Source organism: Prionailurus viverrinus, chromosome B4, assembly GCF_022837055.1.
Source record: "Prionailurus viverrinus isolate Anna chromosome B4, UM_Priviv_1.0, whole genome shotgun sequence".
NCBI lineage: Eukaryota > Metazoa > Chordata > Mammalia > Carnivora > Felidae > Prionailurus > Prionailurus viverrinus.
The window spans coordinates 134,801,103-134,826,981 of record NC_062567.1 but is presented as its reverse complement, the minus strand read 5'-3'; the positions used below and the strand labels follow the sequence as shown (position 1 = coordinate 134,826,981).

At 61.3% G+C, this 25,879-nt stretch overlaps 1 protein-coding gene across 1 annotated transcript in view; it reads left to right on the top strand.

Annotated features, from left to right (window-relative positions):
• Window positions 1-25,879, top strand: part of PHF21B (PHD finger protein 21B) — an 89,751-nt gene that overhangs the window by 58,338 nt on the left and 5,534 nt on the right. The window contains exons 3-9 of the mRNA XM_047866843.1: window positions 10,043-10,135; window positions 12,383-12,733; window positions 14,869-15,009; window positions 23,022-23,073; window positions 23,641-23,717; window positions 24,616-24,670; window positions 25,495-25,517. Of these exons, the coding sequence (XP_047722799.1) occupies window positions 10,043-10,135; window positions 12,383-12,733; window positions 14,869-15,009; window positions 23,022-23,073; window positions 23,641-23,717; window positions 24,616-24,670; window positions 25,495-25,517 (792 nt within the window). The remainder of the gene's footprint in view (window positions 1-10,042; window positions 10,136-12,382; window positions 12,734-14,868; window positions 15,010-23,021; window positions 23,074-23,640; window positions 23,718-24,615; window positions 24,671-25,494; window positions 25,518-25,879) is intronic.

Sequence of the window (25,879 nt, the reverse complement as noted above, 5' to 3'; positions counted from 1 at the left end):
CTGGTGCTGGGACGTACCTCTGGGAGGGAAGGGGTTCGTCTTGTGCCTTTATCAAGCGCCTCCTGTGTGCCAGGCATTGTCTTCCGCAGACCCCCTGCATGGCTGAGATGGCCGTGCTGAGCCCTCGGGGGACACTGAGCCCCTCTCTGTGTGTCCTCCCTTCCTCCCCACGACCAGGTCTCATCCTGCAGGACAGAGTCAGGAGGAAGAGAGGGAGGGGTAGGCCAGGGTGGTGGGAAGAGAAGGGTCCCCTCCCAGGGTGCCCCCCAGGTCCCCTCCCAGCCGTGTCCGTCAGGCCACCGCCTGGGGCAGGTCCCTTCCTCTCCCTGCGTTTTGAACATCCACACATCCATCGGAGTCCTGGTACTCGTCTTCCAGAACGGTGGCGACCAGCTAGACACAGAGATGCTTTATCAACGACGAACAATGCTCCCACGTCCTCCCCTGCTGGCAGGAACCTCCCATCCGCCTCCGTCTGTGCTGGCCGAGTGGGGGCCGAGGGGGGGGGGGGCCCGCTCACCGGCCGGCACCTTCAGATCTGAGTTCACATCCCGGCCCCGCACCTGCTGAGAGCCTGTACCCTCACAGCCCGGGTGGGAACCTTGACTTGCTTACATCTGTCCACACGGTACGCTGCTCCCCCAGCTAGAACCCTTGTGGGGATGCCCGGCCCTCCCCTGAGGGGTGCTCAGGAGCCCCCCGTCGAGTTGCTGGAAGGTTCTGCCTCTTCGTCTGGGTGGTGGTTATTTGGGCTGAGCTCTGCGCCTTTCGCTGTAAATAAATCGTGTCTCCGTTTCACGCAGGGGGGGCCCCCTTTCGGAAGCCGAGAGTGTCTGGGTCACTGCCCACGGGAGGCTCGGCGGAGGCGCTCTGTCAGCGGGCTTCCCGGGGCTCTGTGCAGATGTGCGTCCCCTAAATTAGATGCTGGGGCAAATTAGATTCCGGGGCATCGGAGGTGGCAAGATGATGAGGCCGAGGCCAGTGGGAGTGCGCGGCCGCCAACCACACGTGGAAATTAGATTTATCTTCCCAAGGTCCGCGGGTCGGTGGGGAGAGCCGGGAGAAGCCCTCCCGTGGATCGCACAACTCGGCCGTTGTGATTTGTTTGAAGACGCGGACCTGGCGGGGCAGCCTCCACCCACATCCGAGGGCCCAGAAAGCTGCTCCGGGCCTCCCGCCAAGGGGCAGACACAGATACTTCAAGTCCCAGATAGCAGGGGCCCCGAGGCGAGGGCGACAGGTGGCCTGTGGGGAGCAAGGCCTGGGGACAGGCAGGTACCACCCCTGCCGTGTTTTCCTCTGGCCTCGGGCCCCTGTGCCCCTGCCCGGGCAGCCTCGGAGACAAGCCGGCGGCCTTCCCGGCAGGCAAGGGGCTCCGGCCACAGCAACTTCGCTGTGGCCCGGCCCCTCCTTGAGAGGACCCCTGCAGAGCGGGGGAGGCAGCCTGCTCTCGGGCCTTCTAGCCAGGGGCCACCATCCCTGGGGACAGGGGTACCTGGAGGGCCGGGCAGGGGTGCCAGCTGGCTTCTGCCCTCCGTAGTCCAGTGCCGTCTCAGAAATGGCACTTCTTCCCCAGTTTTGTTGATGTGATACGGCTGCTTTAGCTGCTCTCCCCGACGCCCCTCTCCACTACCCCCCCAACTGCAGAAAGGGCACAGCCCCCCGTCTTCAGTCCACCAGGCCATTTAGAGCGTGTGTTTCCTACTAAATAGCATAAAATTACACCCTTTCAAGTTAATGAAAGCACTTGGCGACGCTGGGGCTGCTGGGGCGGGGGGTGGGGTGGGGGGGTTAAATGTCAGCGCAGAGAAGCCGCCTGTGTTCTCTGGGGCTTGCTGATTACGAGCGGCCTCCCCTGGAAGGACCTCTGCATTGGTTAAGTGGCCCCGGGCAGCCTGCCTCCGCTGGCCCACTCGGTCAGGGTCACCGGGACCTGGCTGGGCGGGAGCCGCCTGTGCGGGGGGCCGTGCCGTTTCCCGCGCTGTGCACTCGGGAAATGGGTTTGCGTTGCAAACCCTGTGGTGCTTGGAGAAGCCGGTTTCGGGAGACGGTTCTTGTGTTAAAGCCCCAGTGCCACAGTCTCCTGAGAGTCCCCTTGGACGTGCCCCCCTCTCCCGGGAGCTGCTCTCAGTGGGGACCACCTGCCAGCCCCTGGGGGCGAACAGGACGCCCAGGGCAGGGCCGGCAGGTGTGGGTGCCCGTGGGCAAGAAGAGCCTGAGGACAAGGCCGGTCCTGGGCTGGGAGCCACCGTGGGATGCTCAGAAGCCCCGCCCCCTCGGGAAGCAGCCAGCCAGCCATCCGTCGTGTCAGAGGAGGCCAGAACCCACTTCCTGCTTGCCCCAGAGGGCTCCCTGGCTTACAGTCCACACCTTACCCCCCGGCCTCAGATCTGGCCTCCACACAGAAGCCCCCTTCCTGCCTGCTACACCATCCAAGAGCCTACGGTGGCTGACGGCTCCCCATCTCCCAAAGGGCGTGGCCACGCTCTTGGGTGTGGCATTCAAGGCCCTACCTGGCTGTCTACTTCACCATACCCACCTTTGGCTTTGTGGTTCGGCCCCCAGTGCTCCGAGCTCCTGGTGCCCTCGCCCCTCCCTCCCCCCCCCCCCCCCCCATCCCTCCTACTTACCACGCACTTACCTGGCTGCCCCCTTGATCGATTCTGGTGCATCTCTCAGGGCCCGGCTCGGACACCACTCCTCCAGGGTGCCTCCCCCCTTCCCCTCTGCAGAGCCCTTTCTGCCTTTTTTTACGCTCAGTTTTTAATTACAAGTACGCAAGGGTGCTGTGATAAGCCTGCTTGTGCTCTCTGCCCGAAGGAATCAGTGGGCACTTCGTCACATTCGCGCTGATCGTCTTTTGAAGAAGTAAGATGCACAGAAGAAGCAGGTGCCCTCGGGACTCCCCCTCGCCGTCCCCCTCTCCCCCCACCGCCGGGGGCACTCACGATCGTGCGTCGGTTTTGCACGTTTACTCGGCGTCAGCAAACCAGGCCGTCCCGTGGTGCTTACTCTACGTGAACGTAGCGGGTGGCGGGCGCCGCTCGTGGGTTTCACCCAGGGCCTGTCTCTGCGGTGACGCGTCTACATCCGGCTTGTGGCTCTGGCTGCCGGGAGCCAGAGAACGTCCCCCGTCGGAGGGACGTTGTGATGGGTCCGTCCCCTGCCGGTGGGACAGTCCCTTTTCCCCGAGGCAGGTGCTGTGGTGCAACACGTGTGTCCCGGGCACGTGGGCACGTGTGGCCCTGGGGGGTGTGTCCAGAAGGGGAGCCGCGGACCTGGCCCTGCCTGTGTTCACTCTGTCGGGCAACCCCGTGGCCGTCGTCCCCACGCCGGCCTCTCCCTCTCTTCCCTGTCTCCGTGCCGCCTTGGTCCTTGACGCACATTCGTGACGGGAGGAGCCACTGGAAGGACCCAGGCGCCAGCAGCTCTGGGCCAGGTGGGAGGGACGCTTGTCCCATTCCCGGCGATGGGAACGAATGTGTCTGCCGGTCGGCCGAGCCTCCCCGGTAGGGACACGGGCGTGGTGGACACAGGGACTCCCGGGACACGGCGGCGGGAGCAAAAGCAGGCGCGTGTTTCCCCGGGCTTTCGCACGAACCTCCAGTGGCCCCCGCTGGCCCCGCGTGGACGGGCTCGGGTTAGCGGGAGCCGGCGTGGGGGCCCCGGGCCGGGTGGGCGGTGGTGGCCGGGCTGGGCGGGAGCAGGCCGGCCGCACGTGGAATGAGCCCGGGGCCCGTCCCCGGCGGCCAGGGTTCACCTGCGAGCCACAAGCTGGTTTCGCACAACAGCCAAAGTGGTGCTTGTGTTAGAGTACTGTGTATCGGCACTTACTGGTGTTGGGGCTCGCTTGCGTTTGGCCCGCGTCCCAGCCGGCCTCTGAGAAGGCAAGGGACCTCAGAGCTCCAGAAGCCACACAGCCGCGCGGCTCGAGTGGAGGGATGCGAACCGAGGCCACCTTCCCTGGGGCTGCTGGGTGGTCCTGGGGGGCCCGGGGCTGCCGCCCCGCCGTCGTCGCCCAGCTCGGGGGGAGGCGGGAGCCAGGAGGGGTGCAGGATGTGGGAGCCCCGGCTCTGGACAGCAAGTCCCGTCCCAGCCGCTGGAGAGGCCCGAGAAGCGGGGCCGCACGCTTCCCTGCTGTCCTCAAAGCTGCGCTCGGCACTCCGCGTCCCCTGCTGGACGGCACCCTCCCAGGCGAGGTCAGTGGAGGTCGCGGGGAGAGGCGGGTTCCTCCGGGGCAACCTGGCTCCTGTGTCCACAGTGCTGGCCGGAGCCCCGCCACCGAGGGCGGAGGGCAGGTCGCGGCTCTGCCACTCACTGTCCCGGGGCCCAGCAAGCCCACCCCCTCTGGGCCTGTCACCTCATATGGAACACATACGGTCAAGTAAGGGAGGGACAGGCGTGCACTTACAGAAACGTTTGTCTCTGTGTGAAGCGGCCTCCTTCTGTGAGGCCGCTGCTCCTGTGATGAATTCTGAGGTCCTTAAGGGCCACCTTCCGCTCTGGCCACTGACCACGCCACGGGTACACAACCCTCCCCCACACACACCAGCCAGGGCTCACATTGGATCTCCCTCCTCCTCCCTGTCCATCCTGTCCCTAACGTGACCTGGGGGAGGGGCTCACTGTGACCCCATGCCTGCCCCCTGCACCAAGGGAGAGGAAAGGGGAGGGCCTGGACGACTGGGTCCCACTGACTCGCGGCCTGTCCCGGGGGCCGCAGCCTGGGCGGGAGAGGCAGACGGCCACCGAGGCCCTGCACGCTGATGGAGCCTTCCTGCGATTGCCCTCTCCACCAGTTCTGGTGTTGTGGCCGCTGGGGTCCCTTCCTGCTGTCCGCGTGCAAGGCCCTTGCTGGTGGGCCATGTGGAAGGCGCAGGCACACGCCTGCCCGAGGACGGTCCCCGGATGCGGTGGGAGGTATGACGGTCACTCTTCCCATCGTTGAGCGTCAGGGGCTGACCTTCGGGGTCAGACGGGCCGGAAGCTGGCAGGTCAGGGCAGGCCCTGGCTCGAGGTCCTGCATGGGAGTCGTTCTGTCCGGTCCTAGAGGTTGGCCAGTGCTCATGGCTGGGTTGCTGTCTGCTTCGGGAACACGTCTACCCACGTGACCTGGACGGGGCCACCTCAGGACCCCCTGGGTTCCGCCGAGAGGACAGCCCTGTGAGGTCTGGGGTCGTCCTGGACACAGGAACTGGACCCAGCACCCAGAGGTCACGGTCTGCGTGGGTGTGGAGAGCGGGCTCAGGCAGGGGTGAAGCTGGCCGTGGCCTGCCGCCTATGCAGGTGGCAGAGGGCAGGCCCACCTGATGGTGGACCCTGGTGGCCGTGCGTGCCGGCGTGCAGAAAGAGCCCCCCGTCCCTCGGCCGCTCCCCGAGGCCCTCCTGGTTAATGACATCTGTCAGACACCTGCTCCGGCCAGGACCTGGGCTGGACTCCACACGGAGAGGGGCTTCAGCCCTGCCCCGCCCCACCTTGCCGAAGGGGCCCTCCTGTCCCGCCCCGCAGGGGAGCAGAGACCGGTTCTGGTCCCTCGGGTCAGAGGCTGGGGTGGGAGCAGCCGCGGTGAGGCCGGGCTCACGGACCCCGTTGCCAGCCAGATACCCCGTGGGTGCTCCGGGACGTTTGCCGGACGAATGAGGGAGAGAAGGGGGTCGCCGTGGGCGGGGGGCGTCTGGCAGTGCCCGGAGGTCTAGGGAGGCCACGACGGGGAGGAACCTTGGCCACCGCAGTGCACGAGCAGCAAGTCGGGATGAAAGCACCTCCACCCGGCGGGGGCGTGGCCCCGTGGCCTGGTCCCGTGGCTCGCCCTGGCCGGGGGTTTACTGAAAGCTCTGGTGTCTGCACTTGGGCACAGAAGAAAACACGGTGGGTGGGAACACAGGCGGGAAGCCCGAGAGGTGGTGGGTCTGGTTTTCTTCTCTTCTTCCTCGAGCTGCTGGGCACCAGGGTATTTTACTCTGATTTTGGGGGCAGGGAGAGGCAAGTCCATACACCCCATCTGAGAGTCAGGGGGTGCCCAGGTTTGCCCAACAAGACAGGGGCCACTCCGGCGCGGGTACCTGGTCAGGCTGATGCCACGAGTCCCGTCCCTCCCCCGTTCCCAGCAGGCTGGCCGGCTCCGACCCTCCCCCTTTGCCCAGCGCTCACCGTGCGAGCCGGCCCCACGGCGCCCGCTGCCTCCGACCCGCCCGTGCCCCATGCAGCAGGCTCTGTTCCTGTGGCAGATGAGGGGACTGGGCCCCGGGAGCTGGGGGGCCCCACGCAGCTGCTGTCAGAGCCGGGCTGCCCCAGGGACTCCGCCGATGCAGGACAAATGTGAAGTTATCTTTGACTTTTATGGCCCTTTTTTTCCCTATTAAGATGCTTAGGGCTGTAAATGTAGTCCTAAAGAGCTCATTTATCCTGACGAAAGTGTGGCTATAAACTATCCAGTGCTCGTGACATAGCCGCTGAGATGATTGTTTCTGCTGGTACCGATAAATTCCGACACGGAGCAGAAAGGTCAGCCCCTGCCAGATAAAATGTCTTTTCAGCTTGTTAATTAAAGCTTCATAAGGACATGGAAGAACGCACTCTGGGGGCGGAACTTAGAAAAGGAGCAAACAGATGAGGCTTGCAGGGTGCCCGGAAGCCGGCCCCGCGCAGACGGGGAGTGGACGCTCGTGGCAGGTGACTTTGGTGTCCTGGGAGGCGACCCAGCGTTCCCAGAAGCGCGAGGTGGAGGGACCCGGCTCAGCAGCCCCGTTTGTAGCAAACCTCTCCTAAGAGCCCAGGACTTCAGGCTTTGACCCGGGGGTGGTCCCGTCTCTGGGTCTCCTCTCGATGCCCCGGCACAGAGGGACCCCGACACCCTGCGAGGTGCTCCTTAAAGCCCGGTCAGGCACCCCGAGCGAGCCCCAGGCAGCGGCCGCCGTGGGGCTGGGCTGCAGTCAGGCAGGGTTTTAGCTGGTGGGGTCAACGGGTGAATGCTGTTCGTTCTGCGAGCTGGTGGCATCCGGGGGCTTGTCTGGGGGCGTCTTAGCCAGAAGGGGATTCCCAGGGGAAGTAGGCTGGCCCCTTGTTCCCTGGCTCCTGTCGGTGCTGGGCGTGCATTTGCCCAGAAGTTGTGCGGCCTCAGGATCTTCCGGTCGGCTCCCGTCTGTGCAGGAATCCCTGCTCCCAGGGGGCCACACAGCTTCGCTCACTGATGACACCAGGTGCCCGTGGGGGTCTCTGATGCAGAACCTGCTAGAGGGACAGGGCGGTTTCCTCTTGGCTTGTGGTCCCCAGGTTGGCAGAATCACCCGGAAGCTTGCTAATCAGATAGGGCACCGTGCCTGCCTCCACCTGTGCTCGCCTGGGCCGGAGCGGGGCGGACGGGGGTGGTCGGGGTGGCGGGGTCGTATCCGGCTGGAGGCAGGCCCCACAGGTGGTGCGGATCGCCAGCAGGGCTGGGCCGGGGAGGGCAGAACCTTCCACACTCATCCCTTTGCAGAAGGCAGGGCAGACTCTTAAAATGTGGGCGTTGGGGGGCGCCTGGAGCGTTATTTTAGCACTGCTCCCCAAGCTGTTCTGGCCAGAGACCTGAGACGGCATTACAGGTTGAGACGCGTCCCCGAGAAGAGACCGCGTGTGTTTTTCATGCTGGCTGTGTTGTGCGTCCAGCCCTGTTCCGGCCAATGTCCACGGTGGATTTGCGGTTCAATGTGCAGGGTGTGGCTCCCCACCGAGAGGCGGGCAGCCGGCTTGGACGACCTGAACCCACTTGGGGCAGGTGACCTATTCCAGAGGAGGGAGGAGCCGGCCCTCCATCAGCAGAAGCTGCGCTGGGGCTTGTGGGGCCTGAGACCCTCCGCTGTGTCATTTGGGGACAGATGAAACCAGCACCAGAATCGGGGCGGCGAACACATCCCCCCGCCCACAACCTGGAAACGTTTCCCGGTGCGTTTTGTAATCCCTTCCTCCCATCCCCCCCATCTCCGCGTGATCTGACCTGCTTCTTCGTTTTGGAGATTGGTTTGCTCTTTCTGGAATCTTACATAAATGGCATCGTACGACACGTCCTGCTTTCCTTTTTGGCGGGGGCGCCCGGCTCCTTCATTCAGCCAACATTTGGAGGTTCGTCCCGGCCGCGTGTACGAGTTGCTCATTCCTTTTGATCGCCGAGCGATGCCCCGTTGGGTGGAGACAGCGCAGGCTGTTCAGCTGTGGGCCTGGTGGCATTTAGGCTGTTCCCAAACGGGACGTCTGGAAGTCCCCGATCGGGGCGCCTCTGTGTTCGGGTGCCGTCTTCTCGCTGAGACCTCGCGTGGGGTAAGGGGCTAGCGGTCTCTCTGGGGCTCTTTTTACACGACGCTAATCCCACCGAGTTCATAAGGCTCCACCCTCCTGACTGAACACTTCCCAAAGTCCCCACCTCCTGACACCCCCACATCGAGAGCCTGGACTCGCAACATGTGATTTTGGGGGGACACGCACATTCAGTCCAGAGCAGTAAGTGTGCGTTTAACTTTTTGAGAAACGGGCAGACTGTTTTCTGGGGTTACTGTGCCCTCTTACGTTCCCAGGAGCCGTGGGTCAGCTGCTGTCTGTCACCGCCAAGTCCCGATCTGGTCCCTCCCCCTCCCCGAGGAGGCGGGAGGAGTGCCTCATTGGGGCTTTAGTGAGCACTTCCCGAATGACCGACGCTGTGTAGCATCTTCTTGGGGGCTCGTTTGCCGTCCACGCGTCTTTAGCGAAGTATCCGTTCGGATCTTGTGTTCGTTGTTTTCATCACGTTTTCTGATTAGCGTGTTTCGAGAGTTTTTTGGGTTTTTTTAATGTTTGTTTATTTTTGAGAGACAGAGTGAGCCGGGGAGGGGGGAGGGGGAGAGAGAGAGAGGGAGAGAGGGAGGGAGACACAGAATCCGAAGCAGCTCCAGGCTCTGATCTGTCAGCACAGAGCCCGACACGGGGCTCGAACCCACGAACCGGGAGATCATGACCTGAGCTGAAGTCAGACGCTCAACGGACCGAGCCACCCAGGCGCCCCTCAAGAGTTAGTCGAAGTCTGGACACCAGTCTTTTATCAGCCGACTTTTAAGTGTGTTTTTCCCAGTCTGGGGCTTTCTACTGTCTTCACAGGTCAGCTTCAGGAGTTTTTAAATTCTTTTTGTAGCCCAGTTTACTAATTCGTTCTCCTATGGATCATGCTTTTGGTGTTAAACGTATGACTCTTTGCCTACCCGAGGGTCCCAAAGATTTTCTCCTGCGGTTTTTTTTCTAGATGCTTTGTATTTCTGGGCTTTACATTTAGGCTCTGCTGCATTTTGCTGTGGTTTTTAAAATATTGTGCCACGTATGGATTCAAGTTCATTTTTCTTGGTTTTTAGCGTACAGGTATCCATGGGAAAAACCTTACTTTTAAAAAAGCAGGTTGGGGGGTGTGTGGGTGGCTCGGTCGGTTAAACCTCAGACTTTGGCTCAGGTCCATGAGTTCCCAGCCCCCAGTCGGGTGAGCACGAGCCCTGCTTCGGGTGAGACCTGCTTCTCTCTCCCTCCCTTTCTCTCCCTCTCTGCCCCCGCTGTGGGATATTCTCTCTCTCTCTCTCTCTCTCTCTCCCTCTCTCTGTCCCTCGCTCACTTGCCCCCCCCCCAAAATAAGTAGAAAATAAATAAATAAATAAATAAATAGATAGATAAATAAATAAACGATTAAGAAGTCGAGGCGTCTGGGTGTTGCAGACGGTTAAGCGTCTGACACTTAATTTCAGCTCGGGTCATGATCCCAGGGTCGTGGGGTCGAGCCCCGTGTCGGGCTATGTGCTGACAGCGATCATGACCTGAGCCGAAGTCGGACGTTTAACCGGCTGAGCCACCCAGGCGCCCCTAGTTTCCAGAATTTCTTACACGATCAAGTTACCTCGGTGATCGTAAACTCCTGATGAAGGAAGGGAAGGGCGGGGTTTGCTGCCCCCTGCTCGGCCAGCCCGGCGGGAGCCACGCACCCGCCGGGTGGGCCTCGTGGTCTCAGCGCCGTGTCCCCGTGGTCCTGGCTCAGCGCCCCCTCCTGTCTTGCAGGCTTTGGGAACCATCACTGCAGTGCCTGTCACGGGTCCTCAGGTCAGCTCCTTGCAGAGGTTGGCCGGACAAGGAGCGGCCGTGCTACCTCAGGTAAGCAGCTCGCAGGTGGGCCCCGGAGAGTCTGTCTGTCCCCAGCCCCTCTGGTGCCGAGGACGTGCTCCCGTCCCTTCCCTGCCCTGCCCTGCCTCTCCTGCCTGTGAGAGGAGGAGACGGACGTTCCGAGTAGACCCAGTGTCGACAGTGAGGAATTGCAGAATCCTTTTAGTGGGTCGTGACCAGGACTTTTTCTGTTTTCACGGAATCAACGAGGCTGGACTAGAATAGGACAGAACGTAGCAAGATGCACCGAAGGCATTGTTTCTCGAATCCCTTGTGTCGGGACCGGGTCGCGAGGTCACAGGCGTTTCGGTCACAGTTAAAGCAGCGCGAGAAACTCTGCCCAAGATGATTCATTCGGGGAGGCAGCGAGGTGCTCGGCTAGTCCGTGCCTGGGCTCCGCACTTTGGACAAGTCGCCTGGCCTCTCGACCCTCCTGGACCGAATCTCCTGTGCTGCAGAGGGGCTGGTGCAGGTGGCTCCTTGGTGGCCGTGGGGATGAATCGGACGGCACAGAGGCGTCCTGGTACGCAGCAGGTGCAGGCCAGCGGTTCACCGGTGCTCGGCTGTGTTGAGCGAGTGTTGTGTGCCCGGTGGCCCGCCAGGGCTGCTGGCCCCAGAGGGGAGGACGGCTCCCGCAAGTCATGAGCTCTGGGGTCCCCCGCATCCGTGTTCTCGGGCTTGGAGGCCCAGCCCCTGCAGCCTGGGCACGGCTCGCCCCCGTCCAGAGTTGGGATTACGTGGTGTGAGCTGGCCAGTCTGGACCAAACCCGGAGTGACCTGGGAGGAACGGGCGGCCCAGAACGGCCTCACTTGACCTGAACGGACATCGCAGCTGGGAGGCCCCCCCGCCCCCAGCCCCCACCGCCGCCCACCCGGTCCACCCCCCACCCCAAGAGGATGGGGGTCCCCAGGCTGGCCCAAGGCGGGCGAGGACCAGAAGAAGGAAACTTCCCGAGGTTCTCACGTTCAGAATCGGTGTTTGTGCCGGGCTCTGCTCCTGACCCCGCGTGCCAAGGACGCAGCAGGACAGGATCACACGCCTGGGGGAGTCCCCCGATGGCGGGAGGGCCCAGCTGGCGGGGGAAGGGCAGGGCACTAGAAAGGAGGCCAGCCCCCTGGCGGGCCCTGGCGAGGAGCAGGTGGACGAGACGCCAGCTTGACTGAGGGGCACGCCGCACCGAGGTGACCTGCTCAAGGTCCCGGAGCCCTGTGGGAGCCACCCCGAACCCCTCCCTCCACGAGGGCATGGGTGGAGCCAACCCAGCCCGCCGCCAGCCCACGCCAACACCTGGCAGGCTCGTGGACGTCCCGCGTGCACGTCCCTCTGCCCTAACGAGGCTGGAGCCTTGTTCTTCTCCCTGGGGAAGCCCCTTCCTCTCCAGGCCTCTATTTGCTCATCTGTAGGATAGGCCAACGTACCTGCTTCACAACGTGGTCACGGGGGGGCGGGGGGGGCCAGTAAGGTAAGACAGGGCGGGCCCTCTTCCGCCTCCTCGTCCCTAAGAAGGTGGCCCTAGGGCAGATGTCACGGGGTTGGCGTGAGGCTCGTTTCTGGTCGCAGGGGAGCTGGCGACAGCTGACAGGACGCACACGTTGTGCCTTCTCCCCACCCCCAGCGCACGGATGAGGCGCGTGTCCGGCACCACACGGGTCCCGGAGGGGCAGGGCTGGCCCCGGACGAGCCGTCCAGAGCGCTGGCCGGAACCACGTCGTGGCTGCCCGCACCTGCTTTCACTCCGCGTGCGTGGGCCTCGCAGAGCGCGATGTGGCTCCCGGCCCGGTGGCTTCCGCAGGGGACACGGTGGCAGCCCCCACCCCGATCACGAAGCAGACTGAGCGGGGCCGGGAGCCCCCGGTGGCCCCTCCCAGTCCCCCCCCGCCCCCCCGCAACGACAGCGCCCTGTGGACTTCTGTCTTCCGGGAGAGCTCGCTGCTTTGCGGCTGGAGCCAGAGGGCACCCGACTGGCCCACGTGCAGCTTTCCCATCGCCCTCCTGGTTGTCACCGTTTTGGGTTGAGCCGGAAGGGGCTCGGGTCCGGAGCTGGGCCCCGCGGCCTCTCCACTGCTGTCCCCTCGCCTCTCACCCGGGAGGCCTCTGAGCCCGGCCGCGTCCGTGCCCGGGCTCCTCCCTTCCCGAGTCCCGGCTGTGTTCGGGGCCGCCCCTCCTCCGCGTCTGTCGTCACCCCGCCTGCCTGTGTGTCTGCCCCACCGTGCGACTGTCCTTCCCTCCCTCCCCAGGTTAGGCCAAAGACTCTGATTCCAGACAGCCTCCCCGTCACCCCAGGCCGGGACCGGCCCCCCAAGCAGCCCCCCACGTTCCAGAAGGCCACCGTGGTCAGCGTCAAGAACCCCAGCCCGGCCCTCCCCACCGCCAACAACACCGTGAGCCATGTGCCAACGCCCAGCAGCCAGCCCCAGGCCCTCGCCGAGTCCTCGGCCATCACCTCCCCCCTGAGCGGCGCCGGGGTGGCCTACGCCATCATCTCCACCGCCCCCAGCAATGCCACCGCCATCGCCCCCAGCACCGCCGTGTCTGTGGTCAGCGACAGCGTCATGGTCCAGCCCCTCCTCATCAGTGCCGACAAGAAGGTGGGTGTGTCGTGCCCGCAGGCGCGGGAGGCCCGGACGGAGCGGGCGGGTGGCTGGCGGAGTGACCACCCGCGGGCCCGGTGAACCAAGGGTGAACCAAGCGGGTGTGAACAGAGGCGCGAATGAGCCGTCAGGAGAGGGGTCAGTGCTCGAGCGCGCCTGGGGCACCCAGCGAGGGAGGGAGGGAGGGAGTCGGTGACGGAAGGGATGGTGGTGGGAACGAGGCACGAAGGGGAAGGGCTCCACACGTGAACGGGGCGGCACGGACGGGCGGGTGTGTGGCCGAAACGCGTGGCCGAATGCATCCGTATCGGTGGATAAAGGATGATTGGGCAGCGAATGAGCGACTTCATTCACGGGAGTCATTAACTGGGCAGTGAGGTCTGTGCCCGGAGGAGGCCGGAGCTGTTGACGATGGGTCTCTGGCCGGTGTCGCTGGGTAGCCGAGGACCTTCGGGGACGCCAGGTGCCCGGAAGGAAAACCCGTGATGTCTTGGCAAGATTGAAAACCGAAACTCAGATCCTCTCTGTGTCCCTCTCCGAACTCCTTGGTGCTTGTGCGGCTCGAGGCCTCTGGGGCTGCGTGAAAGGCACCCCTTCTTCTCGGTGGCCCCCTTTCTTCTGTCCCCAGTTCGGGATCTGCCACAAGGCCCGTCTTGCTGATGGTCAGCGTCCCTCCTAATTCCCAGCCTGAGAGCTGGTGGCCCGCTTTCCTGCTCCTGTACGTGGTTGCACACGGTGTATTTCTGGGAGTATTGTGGTTCTGGGCCCTGCCACCCGCGGACGGTAGCCCCGGGGATCCTCGGTTAGGACAAGCCGTGGTCAGGTGGGGGAGACGTGGCCCTCAGGACCACGGCCGGTCACGAGTGGGGAGCTCAGCAGGCGTTTGTGGGATGAGTGCCCCTTTCACTGCAACCTCAGCAGCATTCCGTGTTGCCACTTTAAACGCTTTTTGCTGTTTAATCGGTGCGAACAGATGCTCGCTGTTCAAAGTTGAATTCCTTTGGTCATTAGGAAGCTCGAATGTTTCCCCTATACTTTTCAAGAATCCTGTCTCCTTCAACGTGACTCGCTTGAGGATATTTTTTGCCCTGTTTTCTACTGGGGATCTTAACGTTTTTCTTCCCACGAATATAAAGAGGGACCTTTTTTTTTTTCCATCCCGAGAATTCTGGGGTTTTAAAATTGTGATACAAAGGAGAACAAAGAACCTCTCCTCGAGCCAGCCGAAAAACAGAATGCGTTTTCTCTTCCTGCTCAGGAGCTCCAAATTCACGAGACAGTCATGTTCTCAGGGGGAGAAATACAAGTTCAGGTTCTTCCTGGCTTGGGTCAGACCCTGGCTGGCTGCTCCTGGTGAATTCCTTCCCTCGGATCCGTGCAAGATAGCGATCCTTTGCCAATTCCCTGCCCCAAACAACTAACAAAATAGTTGAGCCACAGACGGAGGGAGGGAGAGGCTGGGCTGCACGACTCCCTTTCTGACTTTTCAGCCGCAGACCCTTTGATCAAACCACACGGTTACCCTGAACCCTGATGGAAGCTGGCTGGAGTGGGGCCGCTGTGGGCGATACTGAGCTGGGTCTGGAGTCTACCTCCCCCTTCTCGCCCCTACCCCGCTGAGGCCAGATGTGAGAGCCTCAGACACAGTGGCCCGGGGGCCCAGGGGCATGCTGGGGAGTGGGCAGGCTGGGCCCTGCAGACAGATAGACCCCTGATGACCTCAGGCGGCAAATCTGAGCCCTCCTGGCCTCCGTTTACCTGCGTTTGAGGTAGGGGTAAAGAAACCAACCTTTCTTGAGTCTCTGCTGCCCGGGTCTCCACCGCCTCCCTGGAGGTGGGTGTTTATTGCCAGGAAGCTGAGGCTCAGAGAAACAAAGTGACCGCCCCGAGGCCACACAGCCGCGACATGCCAGCGGAGGCCTGAACCCAGGCCCTTCTGGTTCCTAAACCAGGCCCAGCCTCGCGCAGACCCTCCTCCCAGTGTGAAGGGTGGGGTGGAGGCGCACACCCTGGGGGCAGGCGCCCCCTGGGCCCGAGAGCCTCCTCCCTCCGCTGTGATCCCGCCTTCCAAGGCCCCTCTTCCTCCCCAGTTCTCCCCCCCTCACCCCTCCCCCCTCCCCCACCACTTCCAGGTCATCATCATCCAGCCTCAAGTGCAGACGCAGCCCGAGAGCACGGCGGAGACGCGGCCGCCCACGGAGGAGCCATCTCAGGGAGCTCAGGCCACCAAAAAGAAGAAGGAAGACCGGCCCCCGAGCCAGGAGAACCCCGAGGTAGGGTGGCCGGGGTCGGGCAGGGCGCGGTGCAGGAGGCAGGGACAACAGAAGCTCCCTGGGGTTGGGCCTCGGCCTTGCGTCTCGCAGATGGGCTCGCCGAGTGGCGCTGTGGGGCGGACGTTCGCATAGATTCTAGAAGCAGGCGCCTGGCTTTGCACTTCCTGCCGCCAGCTTTCTAGCAGTGTGACCGGGGGCAGGTCCCGTCTGTGTCTTTGTCTGTAATGCGGGTGGTGAGCGTTCCTGGCAGCATCCTTGGGAAGATCCCGCGGGTCGGGGTCTGCTCAGTCCAGGGGACGGGGCTGCTCCGGGCGGCACACACGCACGGCCCTCCGGTGGGCAGAGCGAGACCCCGAATGCCTCAGAAGCCAGCTGCAGCCAAGGCTGGCGCTGGAGAGGCAGATGTCTCCCCGAAGTTCCTGTAGAACTTTCCAGAAATTGCACGTGAGTGCCTCCTCCCCCACCCCCACCTGAAGGAGGAGGGACGAGTGGCATCCTTCTCCGTGGCTAACACAGAGCCACCTGCACCAGGGAGTGGAAGAGGCCAGCAGCTAATTCAAGGTCATTCTTTGTTAACTTTCAGGGACAGCAGGTGACCATTCTTGTATTACTGCTTCTGTCCTCGGCCATCCTGGGCCAAAGTCAACCCTTTGGGCCTTTTTCCATGCGGCTACCCTCCCCTGACCCCGGGGCCTTTTCTCCCCTATTTGTTTGTCCGATGAGATTCACTTCAGACATCCTCTCCTCCAGGCAGCCTTCCCTGACCACCTCACCTCACTGGGCAGAAGAGACCCCTCTGGGCTCCTACAGCAACTTGTGATTCTTTTTTTGTTGTTGTTCTTTGCATAATTTATTGTCAAGTTGGCTAACATGCAGCGGGCACAGTGTGCTCTTGGTTTTGGGGGGAGATTCCCGCGATTCATCACTTACACTACGCAGTGCTCACCCCAACAAGTGCCCTCCTCAATGCCCACTGCCCATTTTCCCCTCCTCCTCCCCCCCCCCACCCCCTACCCGCATCAGCCCTGTTTGTTCTCTGTGTCTGAGAGTCTCTTATGGTTTGCCTCCCTGTCTGTTTTTATCGTATTTTTCCTTCCCTTCCCCCATGGTCATCTGTAAGTTTCTCAGATGACATCTGTCTTTCTCTGCCTGACTTACCTCATTTAGCAAAATACCGTCCAGTTCCACCCATGTCATCGCAAATGGTAAGATTTCATTCTCTTCCATCGCTGAATAGTATTCCACGGTGTATATACCACATCGTCTACACCACATCGTCTTTATCCAGTTATCCGTCGATGGACACTCGGGGCTTTTTCCATACTTTGCTGTTGTTGATAATACTGCTGTAAACATTGGGGTGCATGTGCCCCTTCGAATCAGCACTTTTGTGTCCTTTGGGTAAATTCCCAGTAGCGCTATTGCTGGGTCGTAGGGTAGTTCTGTTTTCAGTTTTTTGAGGACCCCCCCCCCATACTGTTTTCCAGAGCGGCTGCACCAGTGTGCATTCCCACCAAAGGTGCCTCCTCCGCATCCTTGCCGACATCTGTCATTTCCCGAGCCCTTATGATTCTTTTAAATCAACGGGCTGTCGTTATCAAAAGAAGTCAGCCTTTCTTCCGTTCATTCACTTACTCTTCGGACATGTCTTAGAGTTTGCTCCGTGCCAGGCTCCGTGCTGAGGGTAGGGACGTGGAGATGGGGCAGTTGGAGCCCTGGCCCTGGGGGAACTCACTCCTCCCGGCACGACCACCAGGACTTCAGCTTGGGTTAAAAAATGTCAAGTGTCGGGGAGCCTGGGTGACTCGGTCGGTTAAGCGTCCGACTTTGGCTCGGGTCACGATCTCGCGATCCGTGGGTTCGAGCCCCACGTCGGGCTCCGTGCTGACAGCTCGGAGCCTGCTTGGGACTGAGGAAGGCTTTGCAGAGGAGGGGCGGGGCAGAGGCAGGAGGGACAGCGTGTCGTGCAGAGGACATTGCTTGCACAATCTCGTGGATGTGAGAAGGCATTTAGCAGGCCCAGGAAAGCCAGCGGGTCCGCTTGGACCTCAGGTGGCACGTGTGCGTGAGAAACCCTAAACCCAGGGTCGGAGAGACGTTGGAGCCTGACCCTGGGGGGCCTGCATGCTGGCTGCCGTGGTGCAACTTCATTCCTTGGGCAGTGGGGGGCCATGGAATATCCTTGAGCGGGAGAGTGACTTCATTATTGTCCTTTGGCGTGTCCAGAAAGCCCATTGGCTTTTTGGGAGTAGCTTCGATTCAGAGTCGACCATTCACTGAGGCTGAGATAACCTGGGTTGTCCTCTGTGGGCCCCGGGCCCGATTTGTCTCAGGAGGCTCTCCGTTCCGTCCCTCCGTGACGTTTGCGCACCTGCTGCGTGCGCGGTGAGCCCCGGGCCGGCCTCTGCGTGCGCCCCTGTGTCCTCCCACGGGGACCCGCAGCCTTCCTGGAGGTTTTCCGGGCGGATTCTCTGTGTTCCCTCAAAGTATATCTCACCCGGTTATTGTGCGTTTATACAATTAGTATAATTACATTTAACTACATAATTAGCGTAAATACGTGTAATGACTTAAATAGAACCGGCAATTACAACACGTCCCAGCGTAAAAATCCTTATTAAACTTTCTTTTTTATAACACGGGGTCTGGGAGCGGTTGTGCGGGGCCGATGCGGGGCTCCGTGGCGCCCTTTGAGCCCGTTCACCAAGAGCCCGAGTCCAGAGCTCCCGAGGCCAGGGCGGCCCCTGCCCCGGAAGCTTCGCCGGAGGAGTGGGCTGGCGTCCGGGGTGGCTGGTGGCAATGGAGGCTCCCGGGGCTGCACAAGCCCCGCTGAAGGGAAGGGAACGCCAAGTTTACCGGCACCCGGAATGACTCCAAGGCTCTCTCCCCTCGGCCCTGTCTCGAGGCCCACGGCCACCTTTAGGACACAGCTGTGGCCTTGCCTGTGCCGCCCATCATCCTGGCCTCGGGCAGCACCTGACCGAGACCGGCCGCCGTCAGAACAGCACGAGGACTGCAGGGGCCTCAGCCCCGCATGAGCCCTGACTGCGGCCACCTCCCTGGGCGGGACCCGTGCGCACAGATGCCCACGCCGCCCGGGTCACCACGGCCCCCGTTCCTGCCCCTGGACGGGTTCCTCCCCGTCTGTCCTCCCAGTAGCTAGAAGGATCTTTCTAAACTTCAGAAATAACCAAGGCACCCCCCCGCTTCTTGAAACCGATCCGGGGCGGCTCGGGGTTCCGACTTGGAGGTAGCCCCCTGCGGCAGACCCACAACAACGGCAGAAAAAGTGTAGGAATGTCACAGGACCAACGCGAGTTCGTTTCGTGGGGAGTCACAGGCGCGCCAGGCGGAGTTGGCACACAAAGTCAGCTTTGAAATAGCTCTGGACACTGACTGCCCGGGGGGGGGGGGTGCCTTTGGTTTAGGGTCAGGATGAGTAGACAGGGAAGGCTTGTCATCGTCGGGAGACAGGGCACCTTGACGAAAGCTGCCAGTGCACCCAGTGCGTGTCCTGTAAACGCGGCTGAGGCTCCTCCGGGGGGAGGTTTCGGTATCATATTGAGGTTCGGGCGATTGCCCGTCATTCCAGCGTCACTCCGTGGTCCACCTGCGCAGGCACGAGGTGGGGGCTTGGCTGTCACGGCCTGGAGGTCCGGGCCGGGTCTTGGCGGGACAGTCGCCATCACCTGAGGGCCGGTTTCGGGTGTCGTTTGCCTGAGTTTAAGAGCTAAGCCGGAAGGGAGAGCTTCGGGAAAAATGTAAGACGTTTGTGGGTGCGAGCAGGTGGGCAGTAAAGGCCAGGTCCTGGGGACTAGCCGGTGACGGGAAGAGACAACAGAGAGGCCGCTGTGCTGTGTCCCAGAAGCCCAAGCAGTGAGCAGGACCCTAGGGCCACCGGGCTGCAGGTCCGGAATGCCGGAATCGGGTGAGGGCCACCAGGAGGGCAGGGGAGGGGGGGAGCTCACACCTGGCAGCGTGGGTCCCATAAGCTCTTCAAGAAGGAAAGGAGCCAACCTGAGCCTGAGGCCACAGCCGCACCTGGGGAGGGGGAGGGAGGGGGAGAGAGGGGAGAGCAGGAAGTGGAGGGAGATCGAGTGATGGAGGGGGAGGGAGGGAGGGGGAGGGAGGGCGAGCAGGAGGTTGAAGGAGGTGGAGGGAGGGAGAAGGAGGGATGGAGGGGGAGGGATGGAGGGGGAGGGAGGGGGAGGGATGGACGGGGAAGGAGGGGCGAGCAGGAGGTGGAGGAAGGGGGAGGGATGGAGGGGGAGGGAGGGGCGAGCAGGAGGTGGAGGGAGGGGGAGGGAGGGAGGGGGAGAGAGGGGGGAGCAGGAGGTGGAAGGAAGGGGAGGGAGGGGGAGGGAGGGAGGGGGAGAGAGGGGGGAGAAGGAGGGAGGCAGAGAAAAACGGAAACACAGAACAGGAAGGAGGAGCTGTGCCCCAGATGAGTCTGGACAGAATTCTGGAACACGTGACGCGGTCCACGCGGAGTATGACAGAGCCCACGTGTGGAACGTGAATTTCCTCCAGATGGACCTCGTTTTGTGGCATCGTCTGGCCACGACTTGCACACGAGTTTGTTTACGGGGTACTCGGGCAAGTTTGTGTTTTAAAAAACGGAATAACAGCCCCTTTTTGGAATAAATAAGAAATAACGGGGCAAACGATGTCATGAAAGTTAAAGCGAGATCAGGTGAATGTAAAACCCGTTTGGAAATCTTGATGATGAAGAACATGGTGATTGGCGGAAATTAAGAGTCTTACTGGACGGGGTCGCCTCGGGGGCTCAGTCTGCTGAGTGTCCGACTCTTGATTTCGGCTCAGGGCATGATCTCACGGTTCATGAGTTCGCGACAAGATCCTGAGGAGAGACAGAAAGAGCCTAGGGTTTTATGTCCCGCCAAGCTGGCCTTCAAACTGGAAGCCTCCATCCGCGTGGCAGGTTTTATTATTTTTTTAATGTGTATTTATTTTTGAGAGAGCGAGGGCGGGGTGGAGAGAGGGAGACAGAGGATCTGAAACAGGCTCTGTGTTGTCAGCGCGGAGCCCGACGCGGGGCTCGATCCCACGAACCGTGAGCTCGTGCTGAGCCGAAGTCAAGAGTCGGTTGCTTCACCGACCGAGCCCCCCCTCCCACCCCCAGGCGCCCCCCTCCAGATAGGTTTTAAATCTGCTAAGGACTCGGGAGATGCTGTTCCGTGGGCCTGGCTCGACCCCCACCGGCCCAGAGGAGACCGGGGCCCCTCTGTCACCAGCCCTCGGGCGGGCGGCTCCAAAACTCAGCCGCGGGGTGAAACGAAAGGGTAGGACATTCTCCGATCTCGATCGCGTACAAATGCTTCATCTCCGTAGCGTCGGGGGTGGGGGGGCCGTGAGAGAAGGCGGGAGGCAGGATGAGCTCCGGGGGAGTCTCCGTCGTAGCTGAGACTTTCAGTGACTCAAAGAATATCACGTAAAGCCGACAGATGGAGGGGGAGAACTATTTTTAGCAGCACAGAAGTAAAAAAAAAAAAATGGAAGAGTAAACAGTCACTATTTGGAATGATTTGGAAAACCCAAGAGAATCGATGATAAGAAAACAAATCTGCAGACAGAAGTTGTCGAGGCAGCGGGGTTTAGTATTAATGCAAAACATCGATAATCGTCAACAGAAACACAGAGCAGCCTGTTAGAAGCCTTACAGATAACCGTATTTACAGTAGCAACAAAAAGATTAAATATCTAGGGACAGACACGCTGACAACAGTCAAACCCCGCTGGAGGGTAAGTTTAAACCCCCAAAGGCAGAAGAGGAACAGAGAGAGAGGCACACCACGGTTTTGGGGGGAAAGATTGCGTATCACAAAGTTGTCATTATGCCCTACGTTAATTTTTTAAAAATGTTTTAATGTTTATTTTTTTAGAGAGAGACAGAGTGTGAGTGGGGGAGGGTCAGAGAGAGAGGGAGACACGGAATCCGAAGCAGGTTCCAGGCTCCGAGCTGTCGGCACAGAGCCCGACACGGGGCTCGAACTCAGACCGCGAGATCATGACCTGAGCTGAAGTGGGGCGCTTCACCGACTGAGCCACCCAGGCGCCCTGCCCTATGTTAATTTATCGTCTTGACATCATCCCAGAAAAGCTGCCAAGGGGCTCCCTCCGGCTCCTTCATGGTTTGTAAATTTCACCTGCAAAAGACAAGCAGGAAGGACCGGAGAGCCCTGAACAGGAAGAACACAGAGAAAAGGATCCTAATCCCGCCAGAGTTCTGTAAAGCCAAGGTAGGGACACGGTGCCACGGGAGCTCACGAACAGGTAGGAACAGAACAGGGGGCCCAGAAAGAGACCACGGATACGCGTGATCATTTAGCGTACGATTCAAGCGGCTCCTCAAACCAGTGAAAAGTGGAAAGACGGAAGTTTCAATAAATGGTATTGGAACAAGTGAGTAGTAAGTAGCCATGTGGACTGAAAGGAATCCGCATTTCACGCCAGGATACGTTCCCAACGGCTCAGAAACCTGCATGTAAACAGTGAGGGGGGCCTGGCTGCCTCCGTCGGTAGAGCGTGTGACTCTTGATCTCAGGGTTGTGAGTTCAAGCCCCACGTTGGGTGGGGAGCCTCCTTTTAAAAAGTCATAGGGGCGCCTGGGGGGCTCAGTCGGTTAAGCGTCCGTCTTCGGCTCAGGTCATGACCTCACGGTCCATGGGTTCAGGCCCCACGTCGGGCTCTGTGCCGACAGCTCGGAGCCCGGAGCCTGCTTCGGATTCTGTGTCCCCCTCTCTTTCTGTCCCTCCCCCGCTCGCACTCGGTCTCTCTCTCTCAAAAATAAATGAAGATTAAAAAAAAATGAAAAAATCATAGGGGCATCTGGGTGGCTCAGTCGGTTAAGCGTCTGACTCTTAATCTCGGTTCAAGTCATGATCTCAGTGTTCGTGAGTTCGAGCCCCGTGTTGGGCTGGCTCTCCACTGACAGGTGGAGTCTGCTTGGGATTCTCTCTCCCCACCCCCTGCTCCTCCCCTGCTCTCTCTCTCTCTCTCAAAATAAATAAACTTTAAAAATCAGGGGCGCCTGGGTGGCGCAGTCGGTTAAGCGTCCGACTTCAGCCAGGTCACGATCTCGCGGTCCGTGGGTTCGAGCCCCGCGTCGGGCTCCGGGCTGATGGCTCAGAGCCTGGAGCCTGTTTCCGATTCTGTGTCTCCCTCTCTCTCTGCCCCTCCCCCGTTCATGCTCTGTCTCTCTCTGTCCCAAAAATAAATAAACGTTGAAAAAAAAAATAAAAAAAAAAATCATAATAAAATAAAGTAAGCAGTGAAATTACAAATACTGAAATAAAACATAAGCAACTTGGTTTACAACCTCAGAGTCTGTGGCTAAGATTCAAAAACCGAAACGCTGAAAAAGAAAATACTGCTAAATTCTACTACGTACAAATTTTTTTTAGTCTACGTGGCCAAAAAAGGCCACCGGGGAGCACAGTTCCCTGCTTCTTAAGTGTGAGTGGTGACCAGCCACTTCCTGCCAATGAGGACAGCGTGGACGGGGAAGGAGGGATTTTCAGTGGAGGCAGCCGACCGATGCCTCAGCCGGGTGGTCAAGGGCAACGTCACAGTGCTGAGTCACGTTGATAACACGTGCCCTGGATATGATGGGTTGGCGGGACACTTCCCCTCTGTGGTCCTCCTCCCCCAGGCCCATAGCCCAGTCTAACCATGAGAAAACCATCAGGCGAATCCTAACTGAGGGGCATCCTTTGAAACACCTGACCAGCCCAAGCTCAGAACTGTCCCCATCAGAAACAAAGAAAACCAGAGAAATCCGGCCCAGCCCAGAGGAGCTAAGGAGGCACGGCCACTGAGTGCAACGGGAGATCCCGGATGGGGTCCTGGGACAGAGAGGAGACCGTAGGTAGCAACGAAGGAGACCCGAGACAGATCAGCCAGCCCCATGAGTAGGTGCTCCTGTCGAATTTGTCGAATGGCTGCACAGACGTGGAAGGTGGTGGTAACGCCTCTCCGTTTCCCTCTCTCAGAAAATCGCCTTCATGGTAGCTCTTGGCCTGGTCACAACGGAGCACTTGGAAGGTAAGGACCCCGCACGGCGGCAGGCTGGGCTGGGACCGGCCTGCGCCGTGGGGTGACAGCCGGCGGGGGGGCGGCAGTCCCTTCTGGGACGTGTGTCCCAAGTGCCGGAGGTTGTGAGCACAGAGGGAGAGCCTCCCGGCTCCCCCTGCCTCGGTGGCTCCCCGCACAACTTGGCAAGAACGGGTGTGAGGGCTGCGTCAACGGTGCTTTGCTGATAGACTCGTGACTGTTACTACGGTTTTTGTAAATAGCCCTCCTGGGGGCGCCTGGGGGGGCTCGGTGGGTTCAGCGTCCGACCTCGGCCCGGGTTATGATCTCAGGGTTCGTGAGAGAGGCGGCCCCAGGCTGGGGGATGGCACACGGGGGACCAGCACTGTCGGTGGGTACCTTTCACCCTCCGGCCGGAAGCCGGCACCTCCGTCCGCCCCAGAGGGAGCCGTGCCGGGGCCACTCTGGGGCGCGGATGCGGGGCAGGAGGGGACGGGGCCGCCCAGGGCTTGCAGCGGAAGCGTTCAGGGTTGCCGGGACAGGAAGGATCCAGTAACTTCTGTGTCTGTGTCTTTCCAGAAATCCAGAGCAAGCGCCAAGAGCGGAAGAGAAGAAGCACAGCCAATCCCGCCTACAGCGGCCTCCTGGAGACCGAGGTGAGGGACCCGCCCTCTGCACCTTTGGAGGGAACCCCCCCGCCCCGCCCATGGTGTCCCGAGCACTGCACCCTTTTGGAAGGGTGTCACCGAGCTGTTCCTTGACCTCCACGCAAGGAGGTGCTGACCGCTGTCTGGACCAAAGGGCCCCGTTCCCTTTGCCGTGCTCACTGATGAAAGCGTCCCCCGCTCTGTGCGCGAAGCCACACCCCAGTGTCCCCAGTCTGTGGCCAGGGCCAGAGATGACCTGATTAAGGAATCAGGAGCCGCCTCCCAGCCGTGACCCCTGAGCCCTGGACACATCTGTGGCTCCACGAGCGGCCCTGCCACGGGGGCCTCGCCCTTGGCTCTGAGCACAGCCCCACCGCGACGGGGGAGGCTGGTGCAAAGTCGGTCGTGTGTTCTCGGCCTGTGGCTGAAGCCACCGTTCGGAACGTACCGGAAGCCTCCGCGTCTCCACGATGTTGGGTGCCGGGGACGACCCTGTACCGAGGGTTCCTGGGCCCCGTGCCGAGAAGTGAGGTTTGGGGAGCGAGTCCCTCACACCCTCGTCTCCCCACCTGACCCCAGAGCCAGCTGACAAGGTGCAGGAGTCAGACGGACGGGGAACCTGGTGGCTGCTTGTTACTGGTTGGCCCCGATTCGGGGCCCCCCACTCGTCCCTCCCGAGTGAGGCGGACGTATCGGCGGGGAGCAGGCATGGGTTCCACACCTGCCACAGGGCAGAGCCCTTGCTGACGCCAGCCCGCCCCTCCCCTGCAGCCCCAGTGTCCTTCCCTATTTCTGCCTCTGGAGCCCTGGGTGGGGAGTCTGTCCCAGGTACGCCCTGGGCAGGGGCAGGGTCACTGAGGAGGGCTCCCCGCGAGACGGTTTTTCTTTTGTTTTGTGTCCCCTGCAGAGGAAACGGCTGGCATCCAACTATCTCAACAGCCCCCTGTTCCTCACAGCAAGAGGTAAGTGCCTGCGGGGCGTGGCTTCTCCTGCCGCGGCCGCTGTGGGGCCGGGGGCCAGTTCGGCTTTGGTGGCTCTGGTGGCTTTGGTGGCCCTCCGCTCCTGGCCTCCGTGGGGCTGGGCTGGCCCGTCCGCGGCCGGGACAGTTGTTTCCGGCGGATGGTGCATTCCAGCGCCACGCCCCGGCCCCCTTCGCCCTGTCGTCGTCTGTAGGGAGGAGGAGGGCGGGTGGCGGTGCCGGGACTCCGAGCTGGGTGACGACGTAAGGGCTGGATGTGACCGCGGTTTGTAAACTGTCCCGTGCACACCGAAGCTGAGCTTCCCCCTGGACAGCGTTATGTGCGGACAGCCCTGACCCAGAAACTAAGAGGAAAACCACTTTTTGTGATCATTAAACGTGTGGTTTGGCATCGCTTACTGGAAGGAGGGTGGGTGGTTATGGGGGGAAAAAACAGTTGAAAATAAATCACCTTGAGAGGTTCCCGGAATCATGGGTCCCTCCCCTGGGCAGCTCCCTGCCTGTCCCACGGTGGGTCCTGGCCATGACCGGGGCAGAGACCCTTATTCCTGTCACTCCCTGGGTGAGACCCAGGTGTCCTGGGTCCAATGGTGCTCCCGTCGTGTCCCAGGTCCAGTGGTGCTCCCATCATGCCCCGGGTGAGACCCAAGTGTCCCAGGTGAGACCCGGGTGTCCCGGGTCCAGTGATGCTCCCGTCATGCCCCGGGTGAGAACCCCCTGCCCATACTGGGCCTCGTGGCCTCCAGTCCTGATCGGCACTCCTCCAATGCCCGCTAACATGTTCTCCGCCCTTCTTCCCTGTGCCAGCCAATGAGGACCCCTGCTGGAAGGTACGTGTCCCCTCGCTGTCACGCCTGGGCGGGGTGGGGCATGTTTCCACGGTCCAGGTGTGGGGGCTCCTGGCAGGCGGGAGCCGAGTAGAGGGGCTGCAGGCTCCGTCCTCAGCGCCGAGAGCTTTGCGACAACACGTCGGCCGTCGTCCAGCCCGCATGGTGCATTAGGCGTCACCCCAGGGCCAGCCCACAGGGTTCAAGCACGAGCTGAGGACGCAGGGACCCCGGGAGCCAAGGAGGCCCAGGTGGAGGCAGCTGATCCCGGGGCTGCCAGCCGGGCCCTACCTGGCTCTTCTCGGCCCCAGTGTGACGCTAGGTGCAGTGGGTCCCCTCCGTTTCTCACTGTCCACCTCACGAGG